At 38.5% G+C, this 27,402-nt stretch overlaps 1 protein-coding gene across 2 annotated transcripts; it reads left to right on the top strand.

The window, feature by feature from the left end:
* Positions 1 to 1,428: 1,428 nt before the first annotated feature.
* On the top strand, positions 1,429 to 26,829 carry LOC127441530 (kelch-like ECH-associated protein 1A). Of its 2 annotated transcripts, XM_051699065.1 has the most exons (7): positions 1,429 to 1,741; positions 9,799 to 10,452; positions 17,430 to 17,786; positions 19,596 to 20,272; positions 22,122 to 22,327; positions 23,734 to 23,910; positions 25,137 to 26,829. In XM_051699065.1, the coding sequence occupies exons 2-7, from the start codon at positions 10,243 to 10,245 to the stop codon at positions 25,313 to 25,315; spliced, it is 1,806 nt and encodes a 601-aa protein (XP_051555025.1). In that variant the 5' UTR covers positions 1,429 to 1,741; positions 9,799 to 10,242; the 3' UTR covers positions 25,316 to 26,829. The 2 variants fall into 2 exon arrangements, with proteins under 2 accessions (XP_051555025.1, XP_051555026.1); XM_051699066.1 differs by lacking the exon at positions 1,429 to 1,741 and having other exon boundaries at positions 10,349 to 10,478.
* Positions 26,830 to 27,402: the final 573 nt, after the last annotated feature.

Here is a 27,402-nt window from a genome sequence, read left to right as displayed (position 1 = left end):
ATAGCGTGGGCCTCCACACGTGCTACGTCTCCGCAGTAATCCGCTCAACAAGTCTCAGGTCTCAGACGTGGAGGCAACTGAGATTCGTCCTCTGCCACCCCGATTGAGGCGAGTCACTATGCCACCACGAGGACATAGAGTGCATTTGGAATTGGGCATTCCAAATTGGGGAGAAAAGGGGAGAAAAAAAGAAATAAAAATTTAATAAAAGCAAATGGATCAAATGCTTAAATTAATTTCTTGGAACAAATGAAGGACTTTCATAGTGATAACAATCAGTGCCAACTATGCTATGGTATAATGCTTTGCATATGTCACTGGTGTGTCTGACAGTAAACTTTGCTTTGCTTATAAATGTTTTGCTCTGTTCTTGCTCCTGGTCTTAATAGAATTTACATGGAAACAATAAATGTTTCTGCTCTCTGACTTCCTTAAGGCCATGACAAGGCAAGAATCAGTCAAAGAAACCTCACAAACTCTGCAAGGTCAAAGGCCTGGGGTGTAACCCAACAAGGAATATGATCTTCCGAACGTCTTCCAGCAATACTTACTGTAAAACAGTATTATCTCCGCTATCAGTCAGAGATCTATAAAATCTGATCTATATAATGACAACAGAAAGTAGTATATGAATTGTATCTAACATTTGTTGCATTACATTTAAATTAGGAGTTGTTGTGGATACTTTCTTACTGAAGTGATTTACAAAGAGTGCATGTTTGTTTCACTTACCAAAGTTCAGGTGACAAAACAAGTGCAAAGTCTTAACCTCAAATTTTAACCTCAATATAGTACAGTATAGGCATTGATGTCAGACTTCTGTGAAACATTTTATTGTTTAAACTGTGCCAATTTACTGCTCATCTTTCTGTCAACACTGTTCATTACTGTTGATGGGAAAATTGTGTGGCAGGAGTTCCTTGTGCAAATGTGTGTGTGTGTGTGTGTGTGTGTGTGTGTGTGTGTGTGCGTGTGTGTGTTTTGGCTTATTCATTATTATGGAATGCTACTCACCATATATTCTGACTCACTATAGTCTCAGTAGTGTTTGACAATTAAAATCCCAACAAGTCCAAACAAATAGGCTACACTGCAAAATCAAATTTAATCTAGGATTAGGAAGAGGGTTTCCCAGTGGGCGTCTGTTTTTTTTCTTTTTGCATTACCTTATGCTCATGCCAAAAAACATGACCATGAACCACTTCAGTAAAAGGATTATCTGAGACGCATATTTAAATGACAAATAAGATCAACTGACAGTCCTCGGCCTCTTTGCTTTCGCTTTGTCAGATGGTCTGTATTTGGTCTCAACAGAGGAGTTGCACAGTCATGCTGATGTCAAAGGCTCTCTATTGTGTGTAAAACTCTGCCAGCGGGTGTGCGCGAGTGACTGTGCACGCGCCTCCTTTACAGTCATGCTACTGCGCTGTTTGTGTGTGGCGCGACGCGAGCGGGTGCGCGCGCGAGTCAGTGTGTGAGTGAGCGCGCTTCCATCACAGTCTTGACAGCTGGAAGGCGGAGAAGCTTTGCGACACAGCCAAGATAAACTTTCGATTATCTGGGGTCTTTTGTTGTGACGTTGTACGCGCCAATCACAGGGACAGTCTCTTCGTGACTACGCGGAGGATATTCCCTTCTTTATTCGTTACTTTATTTGATTTTAACACTTTCTTGATATAAAGCATTCGTGCTGACAGTAAGTGGAAGTGAGTGGAAAACTGTTGCCGGTTCCTGATATAAGGTGAGTGTTTAAGTGGGTGTAGATAGAGGATTGAGTTACATTAGTGTCAGAAGAGTCCAGCGCGTACTAGAATTTTTTTTTTTTTTTTTTTTGTTTTTTTTTTTGTTTTTTTTTTTTGCTTTTCGCTTTATCAGCGCGATTTTATCAAGTGGTGCGATAGCCAGCCCATGGCGTAATTAAAGCTGTGATAATGGCACAATTGATAACATTTAGGAGGAGTGCTTCGTGTTTTTTTCTTTTCTTTTTTTCTTCTTCTTCTTTTTTCTATCTAGGTGCAGTTCTTTGTAACGCTTCAATATCTAATCTGTCTATAATTATGTCCTGTCTCTTTAATTGTTACGTGTTTTTCTGCTGACTTGACCAGTTAAAGTGCTTCACTGCTTCACTTGTTGATTATTGGGGTTAATTCGTGCACATCTCTATGAAACGCAAAGTTGGTTATTTTTCTGACTGTGCTGTAATAGAAGCCACACAGGGATCAATAATAAGATTTTGTTTTCTTCATCTGGCCCTGTCGGGTCTCTTATATTTGTACTTACTCTACCAAAAAAGTAATTTTTTATTTTTAGCAGTGTACTTTTATATCTCTTAATAAAAAAGCAATTGATATTTTTAATTAAATGTCATGTTCTCTTAAAAGATATATACAGTACTGTGCGAAAGTTTTAGGCACTTGTGAAAAATGTTGCATAGTGAGGATGTCTTCAAAAATAATGCCATAAATAGTTTTCATTTATCACTTAATGTCATACAAAGTCCAGTAAACATAAAAAAAAAAACTAAATCAATATTCGGTGTGACCACCTTTGCCTTTAAAACAGCACCAATTCTCCTAGGTACACCTGGACACATTTTTCTTGGTTGTTGGCAGATAGGATGTACCAAGCTTCTTGGAGAATTCGCCACAGTTCTTCTATCTATTTCGGCTGTCTCAATTGCTTCTGTCTCTTCAAGTACTCCCAGACTGTCTCGATGTTCAGTGGGGGGCTTTGTGGGGGCCATGACATCTGTTGCAGGGCTCCCTGTTCTTCTATTCTAATCTTTTCTATTTGCAAAAGTAATGTTTGGGAGTTTAACATTTATATTTCCTATTGACACACTAAAGCTGAAGATATAAATAACCATTTTAAGACAAATGCTTTTGTGAAACATCTTATGTGCCTAAGACTTTTGCACAGTATTGTATATTTGCATAGAATTATCTTTTTTTATTATTAGCAATAACTATACAGCTCCAATGTCACTCCATTACAGCTATTAATATATAAGCAAACTTGCAGGAAAACAGTGGCATATGGTGATTTGTTTATAATTTTAACTCATTTTAACTTATCCATAGCTTCCAAGACCTTCACAAGTCACTCTCCCAATTTCAGTAAAATCAAAGATAAAATATGTTAGCCATATAGAAAAATGATTTAGAGACATTTAAATCAGCAGAATCCACCACATCAGTGTTTAATGCATCACAGAAAACCACATGATTTAGTTTGTAATGCAATGCATAAAAACACATGTACATGATCAACGAACGTAAGACATATTGGCACCCCTGCACTGGCCCAATAGTGCAAATAACAGTTCTGTTAACTGGCCCGAAACTCTCTCACACTGGCCCAGTGTCATCGGGCTATCCTTATTGTTGAGCCCGAGCTAATCAAACTACTGTTTATCATCTCAGGGGTGGTGGTGTAGTGGACTGTAGCACTGAACTGGTAAGCAAAAGGTTGTTGGTTCAATCCCCACAGCCACCACCATTGTGTCCTTGAGCAAGGCACTTAACTCCAGGTTGCTCCAGGGGGATTGTCCTTGTAATAAGGGCACTGTAAGTCACTTTGGATAAAAGCATCTGCCAAATGCATAAATGTAAATCTCTGTGAATCAGACTGCAGTGCATTCTTAATTGTTTGTGGGTGAGAGCACATCTATTAGATTACAACCATCTTCTGATATGCAGATAGACCAGTGCATGTACTTGGAAACCATTTGAACAAAGCATTTCCCAGCAGCCTGCTTCTAGGTTAGTAATCACTACCCTGCCATCCACCCAGTGTCTTTATGATTCATGGCTTTCCTCATAGTCATCAACACCGTTCAGACTGCTCACAGTCTGACTGGCTCTTATCAGGGCAATGGAAATATGTCACAGTGTAATTATCAATGCAATGTTTTGTCTTCTTGCTGACCTCAGCTACATAACTGTGACACAGTGGAATTGCGCTCGCCCTCTCTCTCTCTCTAGAAATCAAGAGTGATAAGGATTTTTTAAAGGAACAGTTCAACAAAAGGTTATGTTCCTTTTATTTCTTTCAACACAAAAGTAGAAATTGTTGAAGAATTTTTACACAGCTTTTTCCCTACAATGGCAGTTCATAGTAATCACAGTGATCTGTCAAGCTACAGGAAAGACAAAAATCACACCAAAAAAGTATCAAAAAAAGGAGCCTTTACAACTTGTGCACAATATTCCAAATCTTCTGAAGACATGCAATTGCTTTGTGTGATTAACACAATTTTACATATGGAAGAAACAATCCCATTTTGATGGTGACACTGCATTTTTTTGTTTTGTTTGTTTTTTTAATCTGGAAGCATGCAGACTTTGGAAAATAACGTTAATAAAGTTATTATAATTAAACACAGTATAATTGTTATAACAAGTTGCTATTTATCTGTTAATAATGACTTACACTTTAAACATAATTATCATACATTTTCAGAGAAGACTTGGAATATAGTCTATATATTATATATTAGTCTGTATAGAGTCTATATAGTAACAATATTAACAAGTCATGGACTACTATTATCAGAATCAGTATCAGAATCATCTTTATTGCCAAGTATACTTACACATACAAGGAATTTGTCTTGGTGACAGGAGCTTCCAGTGTACACCAATACAAAAACAATACAAAAACAGCAGCAAGACATAGATTATAATAAAAAATAAAAAATAATTATACACATACATACAGACACACACATACATACATACACACATACACATGGGTAGTGCAAATCTAATACAATCTGTTATGTACAGTGTAAATACAAATCTGTTATGTACAGTGCAAATGTTTTTTTTGTTTTTTTTTCAGAGGAATGAAATGGCAGAAGAGGTTGTATGTGTTGGATAAATATAAGAAAGACTAAACTGTGTATTGCACATAGTTGTTGCTTAATGGGGCAATTTAACTATTCATGAGATGGATAGCCTGAGGGAATAATCCTCTCAGCAGTCTGAACTGTCCTTTGTAGTCTTCTGATGTCTGATTTCGTAGCTGAACCAAACCAGACAGTTATTGAAGTGCAGAGGACAAACTCAATGACTGCCGAGTAGAACTGTATCAGCAGCGCCTGTGGCAGGTTGAATTTCCTCAGCTGGCAAAGGAAGTACAACCTCTGCTGGGCCTTTTTCACAATGGAGTCAATGTGGGTCTCCCACTTCAGGTCCTGTGAGATGGTAGAGCTCAGGAACCTGAATGACTCCACTGCTGCCACAGTGCTGTTTAGAATGGTGAGGGGGGTCAGTGTTGGGGTGTTCCTCCTAAAGTCCACAATCATCTCCACCGTTTTGAGCGTGTTCAGCTCAAGGTTGTTTTGACTGCACCAGACAGCCAGCTGTTTAACCTCCCTTCTGTATGCAGACTCATCGTAATCTCGGATGAGGCCGATGACAGTGGTGTCATCTGCAAACTTCAGGAGCTTGACAGAGGGGTCCTTGGCGATGCAGTCATTGGTGTATAGGGAGAAGAGTAGTGGGGAGAGCACACATCCCTGGGGGGCACCAGTGCTGATTGTACAGGTGCTGGAAGTGAGTTTTCCCTGTCTCACAAGCTGCTGCCTGTCCATCAGAAAGCTGGTAATCCACTGACAGATAGACAAGGGGACAGAGAGTTGGTGTAATTTATTCTGGAGTATAGCTGGGATGATGGTGTTGAAAGCCGAACTGAAGTCCACAATAAGGATCCTTGCATATGTCCCTGGTCTGTCCAGATGTTGCAGGATATGATGCAATCCCATGTTGACTGCATCATCCACAGACCTGTTTGCTTGATAAGCAAATTGAAGGGGATCTAGAAAGGGTCCAGTGATGTTCTTCAGGTGGGCCAACACCAGTCTCTCAAATGATTTCATGACCACAGACGTTCAGGGCGACAGGTCTGTAGTCATTAAGTCCTGTGATTTTTGGTTTCTTTGGGACAGAAATAATGATTGAGCGTTTGAAGCAGCATGGGACTTCACACTGCTCCAGTGATCTATTGAAGATCTGTGTGAAGATGGGGGCCAGCTGGTTAGCACAGGATCTAAGACATGGTACTTATGGTACTTTTAGGGTGTTTTTTTATTTTATTTTTTTATCCTTTTTGTTACTTGACAGAGCTGATCACTATGAATTGTAGTCGTTATTTTTCCTTGATATTTTCATTGCGATTAATTTCGATTAATTACATTTACATTAGAATACTTATTTAGGGTTGATTAACTGCATGCCATATTTTTTTTAACATAGGCTGCTCATCCAAAACAAGCAGAGAACTGTTTCAGAATTTCTTTATAGCTGTTTTATACATAAGTTAATCAAGACTAGTTGTCTAAAAGGTCAACTTGGCCTTCTTAAAAGCATAAAAAACATAGCTATTTTTCAAATTATAACTAAATTATACACAGAAGCAAGCAACGATCTTGTCTGTCACTGGTTTTAATGCCCAATCGCTGTAAAAACACACATTAAAGGGTCATGATAACCCCTTGTTTCTGTTCAGTTCTCACCACAGTTTTGAAAAAGGCAGATCAAAGTGGTTGTCATAAGCAGCGGAGTGAGGGGAACTGGGGAGTGATCACACCGACTCTCATTTCTCATTCAGTCCTTTTTATTTAGCTTTAATGGACTTAACAGTATCAAAGTTTCCCACAAATGAACACTATAATTCACAACTACATACAACAACATGCATAAATACGGTATATTATACTCCATTTTTGCAATTTATGTCTGTGATTTAATGCACAGATAATGACGAGCTGTCTCATCTTTGCTATTTAAAACATATAATGCGGTTTTGCATCTTTATAACAGTCTCAAAAGTTATGCATCTGCAATGTTGAGTCACAAATATTTGTTTGATTGGTAAACACACCAACTGTAAGGATGAATGGCATTTGTGATGGCACCACGTCTTTCAAACGAGCTCTGATAAAATCTCCCGTTAAAATCACTTGTTGCCAGGGTCAGAAATGAACAGTGGCTTGGTGCAAAAATGCCAATGAAAGTGACAAAAGTGCCCCCAAAAGTCAAAATGTGGGGGCGAAAAATGCCCCCAGAATTAATTCCTTGATGTTCTATTTGTGACATCTGATCTGACGTATTTCTTCATATTATATTCTAGGTGTAAGTATATTATTGCATAAAATATAAGATACAATCACATTGATTTTATGTTAATAATTAAAGTATTTAACATCAAATTATGTGATAAGAAAACGCATGACCTCATTAAGGTAAAAAATGTCTCTGAAAATCAAATCCTGGGGTCAAATATTGGCCTTTAATGGAAAGGAACATTTCTGACACTGCTTGTTGCACACACACATTTCAAAAGTGTTATTGATGAAGAGCATGTTGCTGTCAGCTTTGCAGTGGAAAATATGCAGTTCTCATGTACTTGCAGATCATGCAATTTCATAATCGCGACCATTGCCTCTGACTGGCTGAGAAAACACCCGTTTCATTAATAATATCAAGACGTCACATCCACGTGACATTTTCACAACGTTGATTTCAAACCAGGAAGAAGAAAATGGCCCAAAAAAATCCCTAAATTAACCACTTTCAAATGAACGCTTACTGGGGGCCTGTGTATCTCAGCGAGTAAAGGCGCTGACTACCATCCCTGGAGTCGTGAGTTTGAATCCAGGGCGTGCTGAGTGACTCCAGCCAGGTCTCCTAAGCAACCAAATTGGCCTGGTTGCTAGGGAGGGTAGAGTCACATGGGGTAACCTCCTCGTGGTCGCTATAATGTGGTTCTCGCTCTCGGTGAGGCACGTGGTGAGTTGTGCGTGGATGCCGCGGAGAATAGCGTGAAGCCTCCACACGTGCTATGTCTCCGCAGTAACGCACTCAACAAGTCACGTGATAAGATGCACGGATTGACGGTCTCAGACGCGGAGGCAACTGATGATTCGTCCTCCGCCACCCGGATTGAAGCGAGTCACTACGCCACCATGAGGATTTAGAGCACATTGGGAATTGGGCATTCCAAATTAGGGAAAAAAGGGGAGCAAAAAAACAAAAAACAAAATGACCACTTAGTATCATTGTCTTACATAATAGGCAACACTTACAAATCTGGAAATGCATGCTTTAGTGTTTCATGACTCTTTAAAATAGAACATTTTTACGCAACACAAGAAGACCTATATGGACTGCAATAATTTAGACTTTTCACGATTAGTTAGTTGTGGCAGCTGTTACTGTAATCTCGATTATTTATTCAATTAATCGTGCAGTCCTTAGCTGCATAAAGATTCCCTAAAAATTCCTATCTTTGTGTTTCATGGAAAAAAGAACGTTTGAAACAAACCGAGAGTGCAAAATGATGAAACAAATTTCATTTTTGGCTAAACTATTCCTTTAATTGTGTCCCAGATCTCCCAGACAGCACAGCATGGGTTAACTAGGACTAAAGTTCATTTGGCAGCACCTACCACAGGTGTTCCAGTGCTTTGGCTATATTCACTTTCTGTTCTGTGATTTTTCAAACACTCAGCAAGTTAATTGTTAATCCCAGCAAAGTCATAGTGCTGGTGCTAATGTACACGGTACAGTGTGTTAAAGTTCTCTTTAAAGTCCGGCTTAGCAGTATGGCATGTGGGAGCATAATGACACAATGAGCCTTTATGAGAGATGGAGGCCACAGTTGAAGGGGCTCTCATAGTTCCCAAAATGACTTGCAGCAGTGTCTTGTGATAAGCTTTAACATGTTGGCTGTGCAATAACAGGGATACAAAGTCTCTCAAGCAACAGAGATGACCTGCAAGGATTGCATGTTACATAATAACACATGAAAAAAAAAAAAAACTGTGTTCTCTGATGAGCTACAACATTAATGGGATAGTCCACCCATGTTAGCCTCTTATACTCAGTCACTTTTTTAGATACAATTAAAGTGAATGGTGACTGAGGCAAACAGGGTGATGGGGCGGTCATTGACATTGAAAGTAGACACATAAAGAGTTGGGTCTTAACCAGTGTCATGATCACCAGGCAGATCATTTTGAGGGGCTGGAGGTTGGCTGGAGCGCCCTCTTTTCAGGAGTGGTGCTCGGGGATGGGAAGGGTGGCGGCCTTTGAGGAAATTACATTCAGAGGAGGTATAAAGTGTTAGTGGAGAAATGGGGCAGGTATTTGTCATTTGTGGATGTGTGATTATTGTTGTTGTGTTTATCTGTTTATTTTTATTTTTTTAAATGTTTTGCATGTGTGTGTCTATGTCATTTGGGACCACTGTTATGTTGTTGGGGTTAGGGTGGGATGGGAGGGGTAATAGTTGGGGTTAAGTTTGATTCTATGTATATATGTTTTGTCTTATGATTTACATATATGTGAATCAATAAAAATTGTTAATCGAGAAAAAAAAAATAAATAAAGTTGATTGGCTCTTTTACCTGTAAGGTGGGACTTCTTTTTTTATATCCACCTAATTGGGTGTTCCAATTTCTCCCATTCTTTTTAAAACCAGTGCTCCGTCTCAGGCTGAAACATGCAGAGCTACCAATGTAGTTTGATACCCAAACAAATGACTCTTATGAGCCAATTATTTTTAGTGAATCAAAAACACTTATGTTTGTCAGAGAGGTTACTGAAATATCTTACAGATGTGCAAGTTATGACTTTCATTATGTCCAACTCAAAACGAAATAAGAACATCCTTAATTATATTGGTTGTACATGCTTATTCAAGCATATTATAAACAATGAAGGCACTGGGGTGGAGGGTGGGTGGGTTAAATAAACATTTTCTTACTCAGTGTTGTATCTTTGTTTTTCACAGGATGAAAAGAGCTAATTTCAGATCTCAGAGGGGAAACTGTTCTCAACGGATGCCGTTTTATTGCTTGATTTCTGCCATCAGTGGACTCTGACCTCTTGGAATCAAATAAGATGGCATTTTGATGCATGTGATTACAATTATTTTAACCTAGCGTTACATGCATATCCTCTAGAGGGGAAAAACATACTTTTTACCAGGAACTGACAAAGCGATATCCTTTTATTATTGTACACTATTGGATATTTCAACAATGCCAACTTGGCCTGAGGAAGACCCTTGGTATGGTGGACTTCTTACCAGACAGAAGAAGCATGGCTCTCTATCCCTAAACGATCACCAGTTGGGTCTGTATTTCTTCATGACACGTGGATGGATCTAGACATTGTTCAGCTGCAGTCACCATTCATTTCCTATTTATATAAGTGACATTGTAGGCCTCAGAGAATGATATGTCCAAGAAAGAGGAGGCCCATCAAAGATGAGGATTTTTCCGCCATCGTGGTGCCCTCCATGAAGGGTTATGGTTACTTGGATTACACAGTTGAAAGTCATCCATCTAGAGCCATGCAAATCATGGATGAGTTCCGCCATCACGAGTTGCTCTGTGACCTGGTTTTACATGTGACGTACAAGGACAAGCTAGTGGATTTTAAGGTGAGAGTTTCGTCCTAGAAGATATAGTAAGTATTTCCAAATTTCCAGAAAGGTTAATACCTAAACAACTGAGAATTTCTTTTGACAAATACGTTATAAGATCCAGTGATATCATTTGAAGAGCAATTTTCTTTCCAGTGTTGACATAATTCCTATAGAAGCATGAAGTTTGGGAGGAGTATATCTATAAGATTGCCCCTTTAAAAAAAAAAATAGCCTGTTTGTTGCAAGTCGAATTATGAGAAGGGACATTCTCATTCTACAGAGCATTTGATTGGACAAAAAATCTGCGTAGTGCAGTATGAGTCATCAATAATTTAAATCTAATCATTTTAAGTGTCTTTATTTTTTTCCGATTAACACTTTTTATTGATTCAGACAAATGAAACAAAAAAGCAAATATATATACACCGAATCAACTTTTAACCCCCATTATTCCCTTTCCCCCTCCCAATCCCCAACCCCACCCTGACCCTCAACAAATATCCCTGTGGTCAAACTTGAGAATACACACAACACACACACAAAAAAAAAAAATAATAATAAAAATTATTATATAAATATTTATATGAAACACACACATTTAAAACTACACATCTCTCTCCACTTCCCCTTCCTGAGAGCCTTCCAAAAATGCTAAATAGCTGCCCCATTTTTTATTAAATAAATCCAAGTTTGCCTGCCTTCTATATGACATTTCTTCGAATGCCGCCACCCTGCCCATCTCTATGCACCACTCCTGAAATGAGGGCACTCCAGCCGACTTCCATCCCCTAAGGATGACCTGCCTGCCGATCATAACACTGGTTAGGACCCAATTTTTAATGTATTTATCCCTTATATTAATGACCGCCCCATCGCCTAAAATACAGAGTCTGGGGCAAAATGAAATCTGAGTGTCCAATATGTCACACATAAAACTCTGAACCCTCAACCAAAAATTTTGGATCTTAACACACCACCAAAAACATGGGTTGTGTCCCCATCTTCTGATTGGCATCACCAGCAGGTGGGTGTGTCTTTAAGACCAAGCCTATACAATCTAGAGGAGGTCCAATAGAATCGATGTAAAATCTTAAATTGCATAAGGCGCACCCTTGCATCTCTAGATGTAGACTTGATGTTTTTTAGAATCCTAGTCCACACTCCCTCCTCCAATACCAAGTTTAAATCTTTCTCCCATAATCTCTTGAGAGAAGTTGAAGCTCCGTCCCCCAGACTCTGATTTAGCAGGGAGTAATACACTGATGCCTCATGACCTTTTCCAAAAGCAGTAATCACCACTCCCAGAGTATCCTCCACTCTAGGGGGGTTTATGCTACTCCCGAAAATAGTACAAAGCAGGTGGCGCAGCTGTAAATACCTGAAGAATTGAGACCTGGGGATCCCCAAATGTTGAACCATATTTTCAAAGGATCTCAACACTTCACTCTCATATAGGTCACCGAGTGTATTAACCTCCCTCACAATCCACTCTGTCCAGCAGAAAGGGGACTAATTATTACATAATTTTGGGTTAAGCCATATGCTCAAAGCAACATTTAAATAACTGTCTGAATTAAACACTCTGGACACTTTTGTCCATACCGCGTGCAAATGCGAGATAACGGGTGTAACTTAACTTCTCCGGTTAATTTGATAGAAAGGCTTTGCAATGACGAAATAGGGGCAAGAAATTCCTGTTCAATACAAACAGGGAGAGGCTCTCTCAGGTGGAAGCGACCAATGAGCCAGATGTCTGAGACCGAATGCATAATAATAAAACAAAATCTTTGGTAGGCCTAGCCCACCTTTGTCAATCGGCCTATGCAACTTACTGAAATGTAATCTGGGACGTTTACCATTCCAAATGAAGGACTTCGCTATGCTATCAAATTGCTTGAAATAAGAGAGGGGGACATCTGTAGGGAGAGATTGTAGTGGGTAGTTGAATTTTGGAATACAATTCATTTTAATAACATTAACCTTCCCAATCATAGATCAATGTATGAAGCCACCTGCCCACGTCGCTCGAAAACCTTTTTATTAAAGGGTCAAAATTAACTCTAACTAAATCACACAAATTTGCTGGGAATAAAATACCCAAATACTAAATGCCCTGTTTGGGCCACTGGAAGGCACCCGGCTGAAAAGCAGTTAACAGGCAGTACACTGTCAGAGCCAAAGCTTCGGATTTAGACCAATTAACTCTGTATTCTGAGAACTTAGAAAAGGAATAAATAATTCTGTAGAGGTAAGGCACAGATCTAGTAGGGTTGGAGACGAATAATAAAATATCATCTGCGTAAAGCAAAAGCTTATGCTTCACACCTCCCGCCACCACCCCTGGAAAATCATCCTCCTTTCTTATCGCGGCTGCTAATGGTTCCAGGATAAGACAGAACAATAATGGGGAAAGAGGGCAACCCAGCCATGTGCCCCTATCCAGAGTAACATAATTTATATTTAATCCATTTGTTTGTACCACTGCTACCGGGTGTCTATAAAGTAACTTAATCCATCCAATAAAAGTATTCCCGAACCCGTATATTTCCAAAATCTTAAAAAGATAATCCCATTCTACCATATCAAACACCTTTTCGTCGTCAAGTGAGATGGCAGCGACCGGAGTCTGATTATTCGCCACTGACCACATGTTATTGATGAAACGCCTTATGTTATCAGAAGATCTATGGCCTCGAATAAACCCCACCTGATCTATATGTATAAGAGATGTCACAACTTAATCTGTTAGCCAAAATACTTGACAATTGGACTGTAACACTAATACTCACTTGGATCTTTGTCCTTTTTAAGAATCAGACTGATCTGGGCTTGTGTCATGGTTGGTGGAAGCTTTCCATTCTTTAATGATTCCGTATAAACTTCAGACAAAAGTGGAGCCAGTTCTGTAGCATAAGATCTAAAAAATTCAGTGGCAAAGCCATCTGGGCCCGGAGCCTTGCCTGTAGGCAAGGCCTTAATTACCTCGCCAAGCTCCTCCAAGTTTATCTCAGAATCAAGAGAATTTTTTTTGCTCAGTCGTCAGTTTAGGAAGTTCTAATGGTTCCACAAAGTTTCTAATATCTTCATCAGTAGACGAAGACGTGGAACTATAAAGATCAAGATAGAACTCTTTAAAGGCATTATTAATATCAATGGCCGAGGTAAAAATTTCACCACCAGCAAATTTCACTGAGGGAATGGTAGAAAAAGGCTCTCTCTGTTTTATATATCTAGCCAGAAGTTTCCCTGCCTTGTCCCTCAACTCAAAGTATGACTGTCTTGCTCTGAATAGCCAAAACTCCACCTTCCATGACAAAATAGTATTATATCTGTATTTCAATCTGGTCAATTCCCTGAGGCCATTAGACGACATTCGGCGCTTCAGCTCTGCCTCTGCACTTTTAATATTCCCTTCCAATTCCACGAGTTCTTGTGCTTTGGATTTTTTGGTGAATGAGGCATACTGTATGACCCGGCCTCTAAGAACCGCCTTAAGTGCCTCCCAAGCCATGCCCACATAGGATACTGTGGACCAGTTGGTCTCCATATAAACATTGATTTCAGCCTTTAGCATTTGTTGGAATTCAGGATTTTGCAAAACGGATACATTAAAGCACCAACTATATGATTTATTTTTCTCCATATGTGGGAACACCTCTAAACACACCAGGGCGTGATCTGAGACTAAAATGTTTCCAACTGAGCAATCAACTACAGATGAAATGAGGGACTTAGATATATAAAAAAATAATCTATTCTAGAGTAAATGTTATGGACTGATGAAAAAAATGTATAGTCCCTATCAGATGGGTTCAGAAGTCTCCAAATATCTGTAAGACCAAGATTTTTACACAGCCTGTGAAGCATCAGTGTTGCTCTAGGGGGCTTTCACACTTTTGCTTCACTATGATCAAGGACTGAGTCCATCAAAAGATTAAAGTCTCCTCCCAATATTATATCATGAGGGGTGCCAGTGGCTTGCAACATCCCTTCAAGATCTATAAAAAAGCCCTGATAATCAACGTTAGGTGCATATATATTAGCCAAAATAAGACTTTGTCCCTGAATTTCAGCTAAATAATGACTCTTCCTAATTTATCTTTACCCTGTTTGAGACATTTGAATTGTAGATGTTTACTTATCAGCGTAATGACTGCCCTGCTCTTACTCGAGCCAGCACTATAAAAAAAATGCCCACCCCATATCTTCCCAAGTTTTTCAGCTTCCTGCAGAGAAAGGTGCGTTCCTTGAAGAAACACTATATCATATTTCTTACGCTTAAGAAGAGAAATAACATTCCTTCTTTTTTTGGGGTGCCCCAACCCATTCACATCCACGTAGAGAGAGACAATCCACTCATATTAACATTTAACAAATTGACATAGATCATGTGTCAAACACAGGATTATAAAGAACACATTCCAACATTAGTGCATCCATCAAAACCTGAACATCCCCCGGAACAAAACAAACAGAAAAAAGAAAAACGTGCGCATTAACCCCGTGCACGAAAACAGCGCCAGTTGGTGTCCATCCTTCCAAACTCAAACAGTCCATGCACGCCTACGAGAACCCCCATGACAGCTTTGCTGTCAGATTGCTCAAGTCCGGTGTTTCTATACAAATTTTGTGAGACTTACACAGCAAAAGATAATCTATAAAACAAACTCCAGCCAAGAGGCGGATTAAACACAGAGCATGTAGATTAATCCATTAAAATGTCCTGAAGGTGTGAAACTCTACAAAATAAACTCCAGCCGCTAGGCAGAACCAGCACAAAAAAACAAAACAAGAAAAAAGGCGCGCAGATTTCTCAAACAGTCAAGTGAATGTTCAGTGAGCCGTTCCATTCGGCTGCAACATGAGTGCAAGCAAATGACTTACTCCAATGACTTTGCAAGATATACTCTACAAAACAAACTCCAGCCCATAGGCAGAATAAGCACAAAGAGCGTGTAGATTCATCCATAATACTGTCCTGAAGGTGTGTTACTCTACAAAATAAACTCCAGCCACTAGGTGGAACCAGCACAAAAAGAGCACGTAGATTCTTCAAACATTCAAGCGAATGTTCAGTGAGTTGGTCCACTCAGCTGCAACGTGAGCTCAACAAGACGACCCACTCACTCCATTGACTTTATGAAGGACATCACTTGCTGTGGGCATGTAAATGTTTTATGGCCATCCTTAGCATCTATTCTCACTTTGGCCGGGAATATCAGTGCAAAAGTGACCCTCCATTGATGTAAAAGTTTCTTGCATTCCTTGAATCGATCACGTTTCTCTTTTGTAAAATTCGCAAAGTCTGGGAAAAAGAAAATGCTGTGGTTCTTCCAAGAAAGCCTTACTTTACTCCTCGCCTCACGTAACACCAGATCTTTATCGGATAATCTCAGAAATTTGGCCAGAATTGATCGGGGCCTCTCCGCGGATCGTTGAGCAGGAAACCTGTGAGCTCGCTCGATTTCCAGCTTATGACCTGCTATGTCTAGCAGATTCGGAAAGAGCCCGTCCAGGAATTTCACCATATTCTGTCCCTCTTCGCCCTCAGGAATTCTGACGATTCGGATGTCATTCCGCTGGCTATGGTTCTCCATGTCCTCCAACTTCTCCCAGACACGCTCCAAATCCACCTTGGTCGCTAGCGGATTAGCAGATAATTCCCTCTCTGATGACCTCAGGTAATCAATCCGTTTCTCGACAACCCCCTCTCTTGTAACCACATCAGTGAACTTCGCCTCCATGGCAATGATCGATCGACGTATCACAGCAAGATCCTACAAGTCAGCAACGACCTTCGTCATTTTCCGACATTTTCAGCATCTCTTGCCGCATTTCCCGCACCTCTCCGACTAAATCGACTCCCAGGCTCATGGCCTGCTCGGGGGCATCCGCTTGAGCACGTAAGTGTCTTTTAATGTCTCTAGAGCTTGAGGATTTTGAATTCTTTGACATATTGTCCTCCTAGAACAGTTATGGAACAGAGTGTATCGAATCTCATCGGTTTATGTCATTAAAAGTGTTAAAACTAGCAAAGTGCACAGAGCTCGCCGTTCACACATCCGATCCTCATATGGCGTCACGTGACTCCCCATTTTAAGTGTCTTTAAAAAAAAAAAAAAAAGTACTCTCACATGAAATGAAAACCCTATTCATATGGCCAAGGAAAAGCTATTTTATTCTATGGTAAGAGTGACCTCGCCTCATAGTGTCCTGGCATGTTTATAGAACACTTGACCAGCCGATTACTCACTTTATCTCACCTGTGATAAGGGTATTTCTGCAATGCATTTCGGTAACCGAAAATGTTTGCTTTTACATGATGCTGCATTCACATCAATAGGAGTCAGTATAAAGTCTGTCAGTATAAACAAATTATAAACAAACAAATGTGCACGTGATGGCTAGTATAGTATAATATAGACTACTATTTTCCAAAGAGCTCCCAATGAAGCACCACAGATACAGTATATTCCAACCAGCAACTCTTGAAGAAACAGGTACAGCATGTTATATTTAGTTTTTTATATGGTATTTACCTGACACTGTAAATTACAGGGCACAAAGGTAAATTGTCCTCATTACAAGTACAGATTTATGTTAGTACATGTAAAGGCATTTTACTTTAATTCAGGACACAGCCTATAAAACTATTAGTTTCAGGTGTGTCCTGCACTGCAAAAAAAAGAAAAGAAAAAAAATATTTTTCCTAATCAGTATTAAAAAAAAAAAAAAAAATTTGCCAATGGGATAAGTAAAATAAACCTGTTTTCTATTTGATATATTTAGTTTTTTCTTAACCCATTAACCTCATTAAATTTAGATAACTTTCTATGAAAGACTTAATTTCTTATGTCATTTTGCTGCTAAAGTAAGTGTATCTTGTTTTAAGGATGTTAAGATATTTTAACAGGAAAACAAAGTAAAAATACTGAATAAGAAAAGTTATGTTTTTTTTATACCAGTCACAAACAAATGTCTAAATTCTCTAGGTGCATAAACTGGTTCTGGCTGCCTGCAGTCCTTACTTCAAAGCCATGTTCACCAGTAATTTCAAGGAATGCCATGCCTCAGAGGTCACCTTGAAAGACGTGTGTCCTCAGGTCATCAGCCGCCTCATTGACTTCGCCTACACCTCCCGCATCACAGTGGGCGAGAAGTGTGTTCTTCACGTCCTCTTGGCTGCCATGCGTTATCAGATGGAAGAGGTGGCCAGAGCATGCTGTGATTTCCTAACAAAGAACCTGGAGCCATCCAATGTCATAGGCATCTCAAGATTCGCAGAGGAGATCAGCTGCACTGAGTTGCACCTTCGTACCAGAGAGTATATCAACACTCACTTCAATGAGGTGCGTGGCCTATGGACTTCATTCCCGATGACAGTTAGTTGCAATCGATAGCTGCCACCTGCTGTGCTCTCTTAAGTAACTGTACTGAGCCACTGACCTGTAACAGCATAGAGAAGTAATCAGATTCCAAAATCAATTACTTGTAATTGGATTACATTACATTTCAAATGTGCATAATCAGATTTCAATACTTTTTATGCATTACATGATTACATTTCTTATTACACAATCAGTCAGCAAATGGCAATAAATAATGCGTAATTTATATGTGGTCTGAGCCGAAGTCTGAAATGTGTGCGATAGGCCTAGCCAGGTAGCACTACATACACTGGCGGCCAAAAATTTGGAATAATGTACAGATTTTGCTGTTTCGGAAGGAAATTGGTATTTAATTCACCAAAGTGGCATTCAACTGATCACAAAGTATAGTCAGGACATTACTGATGTAAAAAAACAGTACCTTCACTATTTGAAAAAAAAGTCATTTTTGATCAAATCTAGACAGGCCCCATTTCCAGCAGCCATCACTCCAACACCTTATCCTTAAGTAATCATGCTAAATTGCTAATTTGGTACTAGAAAATCACTTGCCATTATATCAAACACAGTTGAAAGCTATTTGGTTTGTTAAATGAAGCTTAACATTGTCTTTGTGTTTGTTTTTGAGTTGCCACAGTATGCAATAGACTGTCATGTCTTAAGGTCAATATTAGGTCAAAAATGGCAAAAAAGAAACAGCTTTCTCTAGAAATTCCTCAGTCAATCATTGTTTTGAGGAATGAAGGCTATAAAATGCTTGAAATGGCCAAAAAACTGAAGATTTCATACAAAGGTGTACACTACAGTCTTCAAAGACAAAGGACAACTGGCTCTAACAGAACAGAAAGAGATGTGGAAGGCCAGATGTACAACTAAACAAGAAGATAAGTACATCAGAGTATCTGGTTTCAGAAATAGATGCCTTTTGTAACAGAGAATCAAAAAGAAAAGGTTAGAGTGGGCAAAGAAACACAGACATTGGACAACAGATAATTGGAAAAGAGTGTTATGGATCTTAACTCCATTGAGCTTTTGTGGGATCAGCTAGACTGTAAGGTGCGTGTGAAGTGCCTGACAAGACAGCCACATCTATGGCAAGTGTGAAAGGGAGCATGGGGTGAAATGTCACCTGAGTATCTGGACAAACTTACAGCTAGAATGCCAAGGATCTGCAAAGCTGTCATTGCTGCACGTGGAGGATTTTTTGATGAGAACTCTTTGAAGTAGTTTAAGTAATTTTTCATGTTATTAATGTCCTGACTATACATTGTGATCAGTTGAATGCCACTTTGGTGAATAAAAGTACCAATTTCTATCCATAAGAGCAAAATCTGTACATTATTCCAAACTTTTGGCCACCAGTGTATACCGAAGTCAGTGCGGTCCTGTTCCTCATATGATCACATACAAAATTAAATTAACTTTCAAAGAGACATGGGGGAAATATTACTGAGGAATGCTACCCAACAATGCCTGACATACAAGAACCAATGGCATTTGGCATCATTGACATCTCTGGTCTCACATGTCTAAAGATGCAATTTTTGAATTGAATACAAGTGTGAATGAGATTTGTGAGCACTATAACGATGAACTTGAAAATGAAGTTTTCATTTTTGGGTAAATAGTAATAATTGAGTAAATGATGACAAAATTTGTATTTTTGATTGAACTAGTCTTTTAATGTAATTTAAATATTTACAATCTATCGATAAACCATAAAGCATTTGTACTTTTCTGAATTAAACACCATCCATTCATGTGTCATAGGTAACAAAAGAAGAGGAGTTCTTCAGTTTGTCCCATTGTCAGTTGCTGGAGCTGATCAGTCAGGACAGTCTAAAGGTGCTATGCGAGACCGAGGTCTACAAGGCCTGTATCGACTGGGTCCGCTGGGATGCGGAGAGCCGTGCCCAGTACTTCCATGCCCTCCTAAATGCAGTTCACATCTACGCCCTGCCACCCACATTCCTCAAAAGGCAACTCCAATCCTGCCCCATTCTCAGCAAGGCCAACTCCTGCAAGGACTTCCTGTCCAAGATCTTCCAGGACATGGCTCTTCGAAAACCCTTGCCGCCTGCTCCTCACCGAGGGACACAGCTTATCTATGTAGCAGGGGGTTACAGACAACAGTCCCTGGACTCTTTGGAAGCCTTTGACCCACGGAAGAATGTCTGGATGAAGTTGGCCGATATGGGATCTCCCTGTAGCGGACTAGGGGCCTGTGTGTTGTTCGGGCTGCTTTATACAGTAGGAGGCCGGAATCTTTCTCTGCAGAATAATACAGAATCTGGATCTTTGTCCTGCTACAACCCCATGACTAACCAGTGGACCCAGCTAGCTCTGCTCAACACGCCCAGAAACAGAGTGGGTGTTGGGGTCATTGACGGGAGCATTTATGCCGTAGGGGGTTCACATGCCTCTACACATCACAACAGTGTTGAGAGGTGAGGCTGAGAATAGGAAGCAAACAACTCATTGAAAGAGTTTTTGTGTGGGGGTTTGTGGGGTTCTCCCCCTTTACATTATATTTCCTTTCTGTTATATGAATTCTAGCCAAATCAAAACGTTAGCACAGTGCATTGAGACTTGAAGAGATTAAAAGAGATTAAAAATGTGGTTGATGGAGTTTGCTTTACTGTAATAGAAGATCATTGTTTAGCACACCTGTCTGTGACAGTGTTCAGTGTTTTCTACGAGATTGGTTATGTTACATGATAGACTTGTGATACGTCCTTCATCAGCTACAGAATGTTTTGAGTTAGAACAAGCTGCTTCCATCAGGGTAAAACATTCTGGTCTATTCTTTTCAGAGAATTTACTCTTGACTAACAAGCTTCAGGCAAATCTGTTTCATAACATACATTCCATAGCTTAGAGTCAGGTTAGGCCTTTTAAAGACAAACACATCTCTCTTCAATGGGTTTTACAATTTGAATATTTGCTATTTAATAGTCAATAAGCATTGTGTCAAATCAGGTAAGGCCTTGCATGAGCTGAATTTGTTGAGTGCATGCAACTTTATCAGAACCCCAAAACAAAAGCTCACCATTTTGTTGTTTGTCAAGTATGACTATGGCTAAGGACAGACTCTTTGTACTGTGACATTTAAGGTGGTTGATTTATTTATGTTGGAAAGGCTACTGGGACAGTTTTATCAAAGCATTTGAATAAGGAAGTGTCTGCTGTGCAAAACTAATTACGTTAATAATCTCCTGATAATGATCAGTCTTTTTAAAGGGATAAAATGCCTAAATAAGCTCAGTTTTGCTATGGACTACAATACAATGTAAAGATTATAATTTCTGCAAAATTAAAAGACACAATATTTGCACAATAATTAACTCAATTTAGGGAATTGAATAGAACCTACAACATGGCAAATTTCTTTGTCCTGTTTTTCCCAGTACAAATACGATATAATTATCAATAATATAATATCAATATCAATATAAATAAAATTGCAAAATTGGCATTAATTATATAGACTTAAGATATTCAATTCTTGAATTTAAGTGTAGCCTAATTTATCTTTCTCCAGATTTTTCTTATTTTCTAACAGCCATTTTTTTTTTCTGTTAACTTTTAAAATTTCTTAAAATTTGTTCAGCTCAAGTTCAGATTCATAACAGAGGCATGTGAATACTAGGATCATTTGTATCTTTGAGTGAGCAGCTCAAAGCGGAAAGTTAATCTGTCCAAGAATGCAGAGAAAGAATGTGCTTGTATTCCATTTAGGATTTACTGCTAGATACACATTTAAACAATGAATGTCGATAGATCATTTAAAATTTCAAAGATGTGTGAAATTCAAGACTCAGTATGTGCCTCTGCTTGGCTGTGAGACAAAAACTCTAGGTCAGTAACTGTATCTGTTTCCACAAGCTTTTAAATGGAGATGTAGCATTGTTGGCAGGTTGAATGTAACCTTTCTTGCTGAAAGGTTTTTCTGAGGTGTGACATTTCTGTTGGTCTTACACTGTAAACCAACTCTTGGAAATTGCTTGCAGTTATAACTAGGTCCAAATACTTTTATTGCTTTTATTTATTTATTTTTATTCATACTTTTAAAGCTTTTAAAGCATTGTTTGATAAAAGGAAATACATTTTTATGATGAAAGAGGATCAGTGGTAAACCTGTTTTATTTAAAGATGCATAATTGTATCAGCACACTGATTTAAATACTCCCTTTTATATTGAATTCTCCATTGCTACTGTATATCTAGGAATAATATTCATATGACACCAATGTCCTAACCACTTTATAAGGATTTCCTGCTTATTATTGTTCACAGGTATGACCCAGAGACAAACCGCTGGACTTTTGTGGCACCTATGTCAGTAGCGCGACTTGGGGCCGGTGTTGCCACATGTGGAGGAAATCTATATGTGGTTGGGGGCTTTGACGGGGACAACCGATGGAACACTGTGGAGCGCTATCAGCCAGAAACTAACGCCTGGCAGCACGTGGCACCTATGAACACTATTCGGAGTGGTCTTGGTAATTAGAGTGCACCACTTATGCAATTAATGGATTAGAACAGTACAGTTTTACTTTACACATTAACCACTGTCATGTGATGTACCTGCATGAATATAATCTAAAAATGGCTAAAAAGGACAATATTAAAACAGTAGAACAAATGGGCACATCAAGTCTAATCAAGTGGCATTTAAACAATACATAGGGCTCCAACGGAAAACCTGGAAATATAAGGAAATTTTAAAATGGATAATTTCGATATTGAATGTAAGTTTTATTTTTATTTTTTGCAAGAAATTGCTCTTTTTGAATGCAAATTTACAAAAAAAATATTTAAAAGTAATCACAAGCAACTGGAAAAGTAATGAAAAAGTCTTGGAAATTCATTGGTCAAAGGGTGTGGGAACCTTGAATACAAACCTGGATCAACATACTGTAAAACAACATTATTTATATAAAACACCATTACTACTTACAACTGAAATGGAATATGATTAACCTGAACTAAATTAAAACCGAAGAACATAAAACATCCTAAATAACCTGTGTATGACCCCCAACTTTTTCAAACCCAAGGTTTGACATTTTTTTAGTTAATAAATATCATAAGCCTCTTTTCCACCATCGGGCCAAACTTTTCTTGTTGCAAAATCATTCTATTCTGTGCCGGGCCAGCCGGTACGGTTACAGATTTTTTTCCCACTGTGGTGCTGAAAACAGGCTTCAAATGTACACAAGAAATATGTCAGTTGTTACTTTGGTAACGCAAGAGTTTAAGGACCGCGTGAGAAGTGTGTTTACTTTGCCTAAATGGTGCACTTGGCCAGCTACAGAGAAAAAATTTGTAACCTTGGCAACTGAAAAGTGACCAATCGTGAGTCGCAACGTCACTGCTGGCATTCCAGCAGCACAGATGAGCACAGTTGTCTAACTGTGCAGAGAATTCCAGGCCGAGAACAGTTTCTAATCGTGCCGTGCCGAAACGTGCCCAGGTGGAAAAGCTACTGTAACCATTCCTCACCATGCTCAGAACCGTTTGGTCCAGTGGTGGAAAAGAGCCTATAGATAAACAAAACTGTTTATCAGAAATGTCCATGAAGGTGACAGGCTGCAGGACTTCGCGGAATGCCCACTTCCCAGAGCCTTGTGACCCCATGCAATATATAATTGCTGAAACAGTGGCACAGTCGCATTACTTATGGATGTTTACGGCAGAGGATCTAAAGAATAATCTGTATAGTCAACATAGAGACATGCAGGTTTCAGCAGTCTTGCACAATGCCTTTAAACCCCATCAATCAAATGTTGTTATCACAAATGTTATTATGATCCAATATCAAGCCAGTATCCACTTTATTTTACTGTAAATTTCAACACTTGTTCACAATATGCACTACACTGTCTGATTTCTGTCCTGTGTGTAGGGTTGGTGTGCCTGGATACCTACCTCTATGCAGTTGGTGGCTATGATGGTCAAACCCAACTTAAAACGATGGAGAGATATAATGTAGCTCGAGATGTGTGGGAACCCATGGCCTCAATGAACCACTGCCGCAGTGCACATGGAGTCACAGTCTTTCAATGCAAGATATATGTGTTAGGTGAGATGGATAGATGGATGGATGTACAGACAGACTACAAGGTTCCCGCGGATCCTTAAAAAGACTTAAATGCAGGTTTCATAAATTTAAGGTCATAAAAAGTTTTAAATATCTTAAATGATACAACAAATATCCTAATTATCATTTGAATAGGTCTTAAATTTGGGGGCGGAAAGACAGGAATCGTGATATGACCTAATGTGATTATGAAACTTCAAAAGAATACAATTTAATTAAATAAATGCATGCGCTGCGTCCTTGAGAGTGAAAACACGACACTGTATTTTCTCCACACAATGAGTGTTTTCAGCTGTTGCAGAGCAGTTCACAATCATTAAGCCATATCAGAAATGTATGACAAACTATCACTAAAGATCAACTGTTGATGATGATGATGATGATATAGTGTTGAGGAAATATGACAATGTTTTCTTTTCATTGTTTATAATGTAATACATTGTAGATTATTGTAGGAGTGCACATTTTATATCCCTTATCTGTTTGAATGAGCAGCTGGAAGCAGTGAAGTGCAAACATTTCAAAATAAGAGTCCTTGGTGTATTTCAGCCTTTAAAGTGAAAAGTTCCGCACTTTTTCCCATGGTTATTGGTATTTTGGTTGCACCATAAACTGCATCTGCAATTTAATTAAATTTGGACTCTTGTAGCCTTTGTCTGGCCCTCCTCATCACAGGAAGGAAAGAAGATTTAGGAAGATTTGATATTGGCTACCAATTTTTAAAACTATTGGCAGATTAATTGCCTGTCAACACATTGTCGTATCAGCAAAATCCAATATCGGTTGACCTCTAATTTGTATTTATTTATATAATGGTACATAAAACAACTTTTTTGTGATATTTTTGTGGAAAACATGTCTTGAGTATTTTAAACTTGCATATATCCTACCCTGTTTTACTGATAAGCAATGTTAAGGCCATGCTGAATGTGTGCCCCTGCCTGTTTAAGAGTCTGTGATACATGATGTATTTTGAGGTTGTGTGGGTTTGTTTTGGTATGGGGATATGGTATTAATTTGATTTGTTCAGGTCTTGAAAAAGGTCTCAAAAAGTCTTAAATGTGATTTTAAAAACTCTGCAGCAACCCTGGACTATTTATTCATACATTAAACATGTCGTTACAGAATTTCTGTTTAAATTTTAGGTGAATCTTAAACCAATCTTAAATCAATCACCACTGATAGACTGTAATATTATTCCATCTCAGGTGGATTCAATCAAGGGGGTTTCTTGTCCAGTGTGGAGTGCTACTGTCCGGACAGCAATGTATGGACGTTTGTAACTGACATGCCTGTTGGCCGCAGTGGAATGGGTGTTGCTGTGACCATGGAACCATGTCCATGCCCTGGGATTCTGCCAGGAGAGGATGAGGAGGAGGAGGTGTAAAGTTGAAGTTTGAACTTTGAACATGTGCCATCTGATGACAACTCAAAGTCGGCTTTGCGCTGTATTTTCCTTGAACCTCTTTATGTATGTGATGCCAATGAGGACATTTCTCTTTTTAATATTTAGGTTAATTCAAGTTAATTCAAGATAAATCTCTCTCCACTACAAAGTGTGCGTGATTCAGAGAGAGAAGTCGCTAATCACTGGACCAGTGAACTTCAGCTCACATTATCAGGTCTGAATGAATATGCTTGACTGAGACATACTCTACACAATCATATTGTCTAATGAGTTTGTTCTATATAGCTGTTCATGTCCGAATAAGCTCTTTTTAATGTCCACACCAGATAAAACACACTGAAAGTTTATGAAAGTTTGGCTTGGGTTTTGTTTCTGCTTTAAAGTTCATGTTTCTGACAACTTTAGGATCTCTGCTATTTGTCTGAAGACAAGGGTTTTTGCCAGTAACATTTTCTATGAAGCCTCTACAAATAATGCATTATAAAATTAGATTCTGCATTGCAATGCCATATAAAATGCTTTATAATCAGTTTTAGGATAAGTTCTCCTAAATAATTGTAGCCACAGTTGTAAAACATTATAAAACTATTTGCTATTATTCCTTTAAAGTGTATATCTGCAGCGTGTGTTATTGTGCATTATACTCTTTAAAGATATAATCAGATAGAGAAACGTTTTAAAATAAGACCTTGTACGACATTTATAATAGACTTTTTAATGCATCAACATACCTTTATAATGTATTTATACATACAGGCTTCATAGAAGGATTAACATGTTTGCTTATAACCACTAGGTGGAGGGATTCTACTTCCAAATATATTGGGAGAACTTTTCATACTGAATTAAGAGGTACTTAAGAAATTAACATGATTTTTATGTTAGCTTCCTATTTCAAAATGTTCATTTATTTACATTTTTAAATTAGGAATTAACATTAGTTATTTAATCATTCAAAACTAATTTATTTTGATTAAATCCTCTTCCGATGATAAATTCACAAAAATAATTTCATTTGTCCCTGGATAGACATTTACTACTGTTACATGATGTGACACATGACAGCATTCGTGAAGCATATTGCATGTCTCAGCCCATAGGGCAGCAGAGAATCTCCCATGGAAGACAGCTTGCATGCTGTTTTTACCAGAACTAATAAAGACACAATTACACGTGATGTCACAATATTAGTCATCCGGCATGCGTCAGAGGATTATTTACAGAAACTGGCAGGGCCTCTTCTCGCCTCATCCACAGGTTTCTACTGGATAGGTCTCAGGTAACTGACCATCATGGACAGACCACCTGATGTAAGCTGCACAAGACACTTTTTTTTCCCAATGCTATTTAATTGTTAAACATTGTTATTGTTATAGTTACTGTTGGTTCAAATGTATAGTGGTGTTCAAATTCTGGGTACAAGTGTTTCCTGCAACACTTTCAAATGAATCTACAGTGCTGCAAATTATTTTGTAAATAAAATTTTACCCAAGCGGGGCTGTGTATTCTGTTGCTCTTGTGCACTCTCATGAACTCACACAGGAGAGCAACGAGCGGTGAGCATATTCACTAAATAACACATTAGATTTTGGATTTTTTCTCACCTAACCTTATCATATGCCTTCAGAACAAGGCATTGGTTGCATACAATAATATATTAGACTTCTGAATTTTACTTTTGCATCCTTTATGAAGCTTGAAGAGGTGGTCACCATAGCTATTGTATGACATCACAATTTCTCCCTTTGTGTTAATAAAAATAAAGTAATATGAGGTTATACACAGGGGTGAGTAAACATGAATGAATTTTAATTTATGGGTGAACGATCCCTTTAACTTTACTTTCAGAAATTAACCAAGAGCTGATTTGTATACCGTATACTAAAGATTTGTGAAACATATGTACATATGTCATTACTAACAGGCTGTTAATATGACAACGTAAAAACGTTTATATATATATATATATATATATATATATATATTAATTAAAATATATAGAGTATTATTGTTTTTTATTAAAATATTTGTTTTTATACTAATATATATATATTACACATATATGT

This window comes from Myxocyprinus asiaticus, chromosome 5 (genome assembly GCF_019703515.2).
Source record: "Myxocyprinus asiaticus isolate MX2 ecotype Aquarium Trade chromosome 5, UBuf_Myxa_2, whole genome shotgun sequence".
NCBI lineage: Eukaryota > Metazoa > Chordata > Actinopteri > Cypriniformes > Catostomidae > Myxocyprinus > Myxocyprinus asiaticus.
The sequence above is the reverse complement of the archived record's forward strand: the minus strand, read 5'-3'. Positions and strand labels throughout refer to the sequence as shown.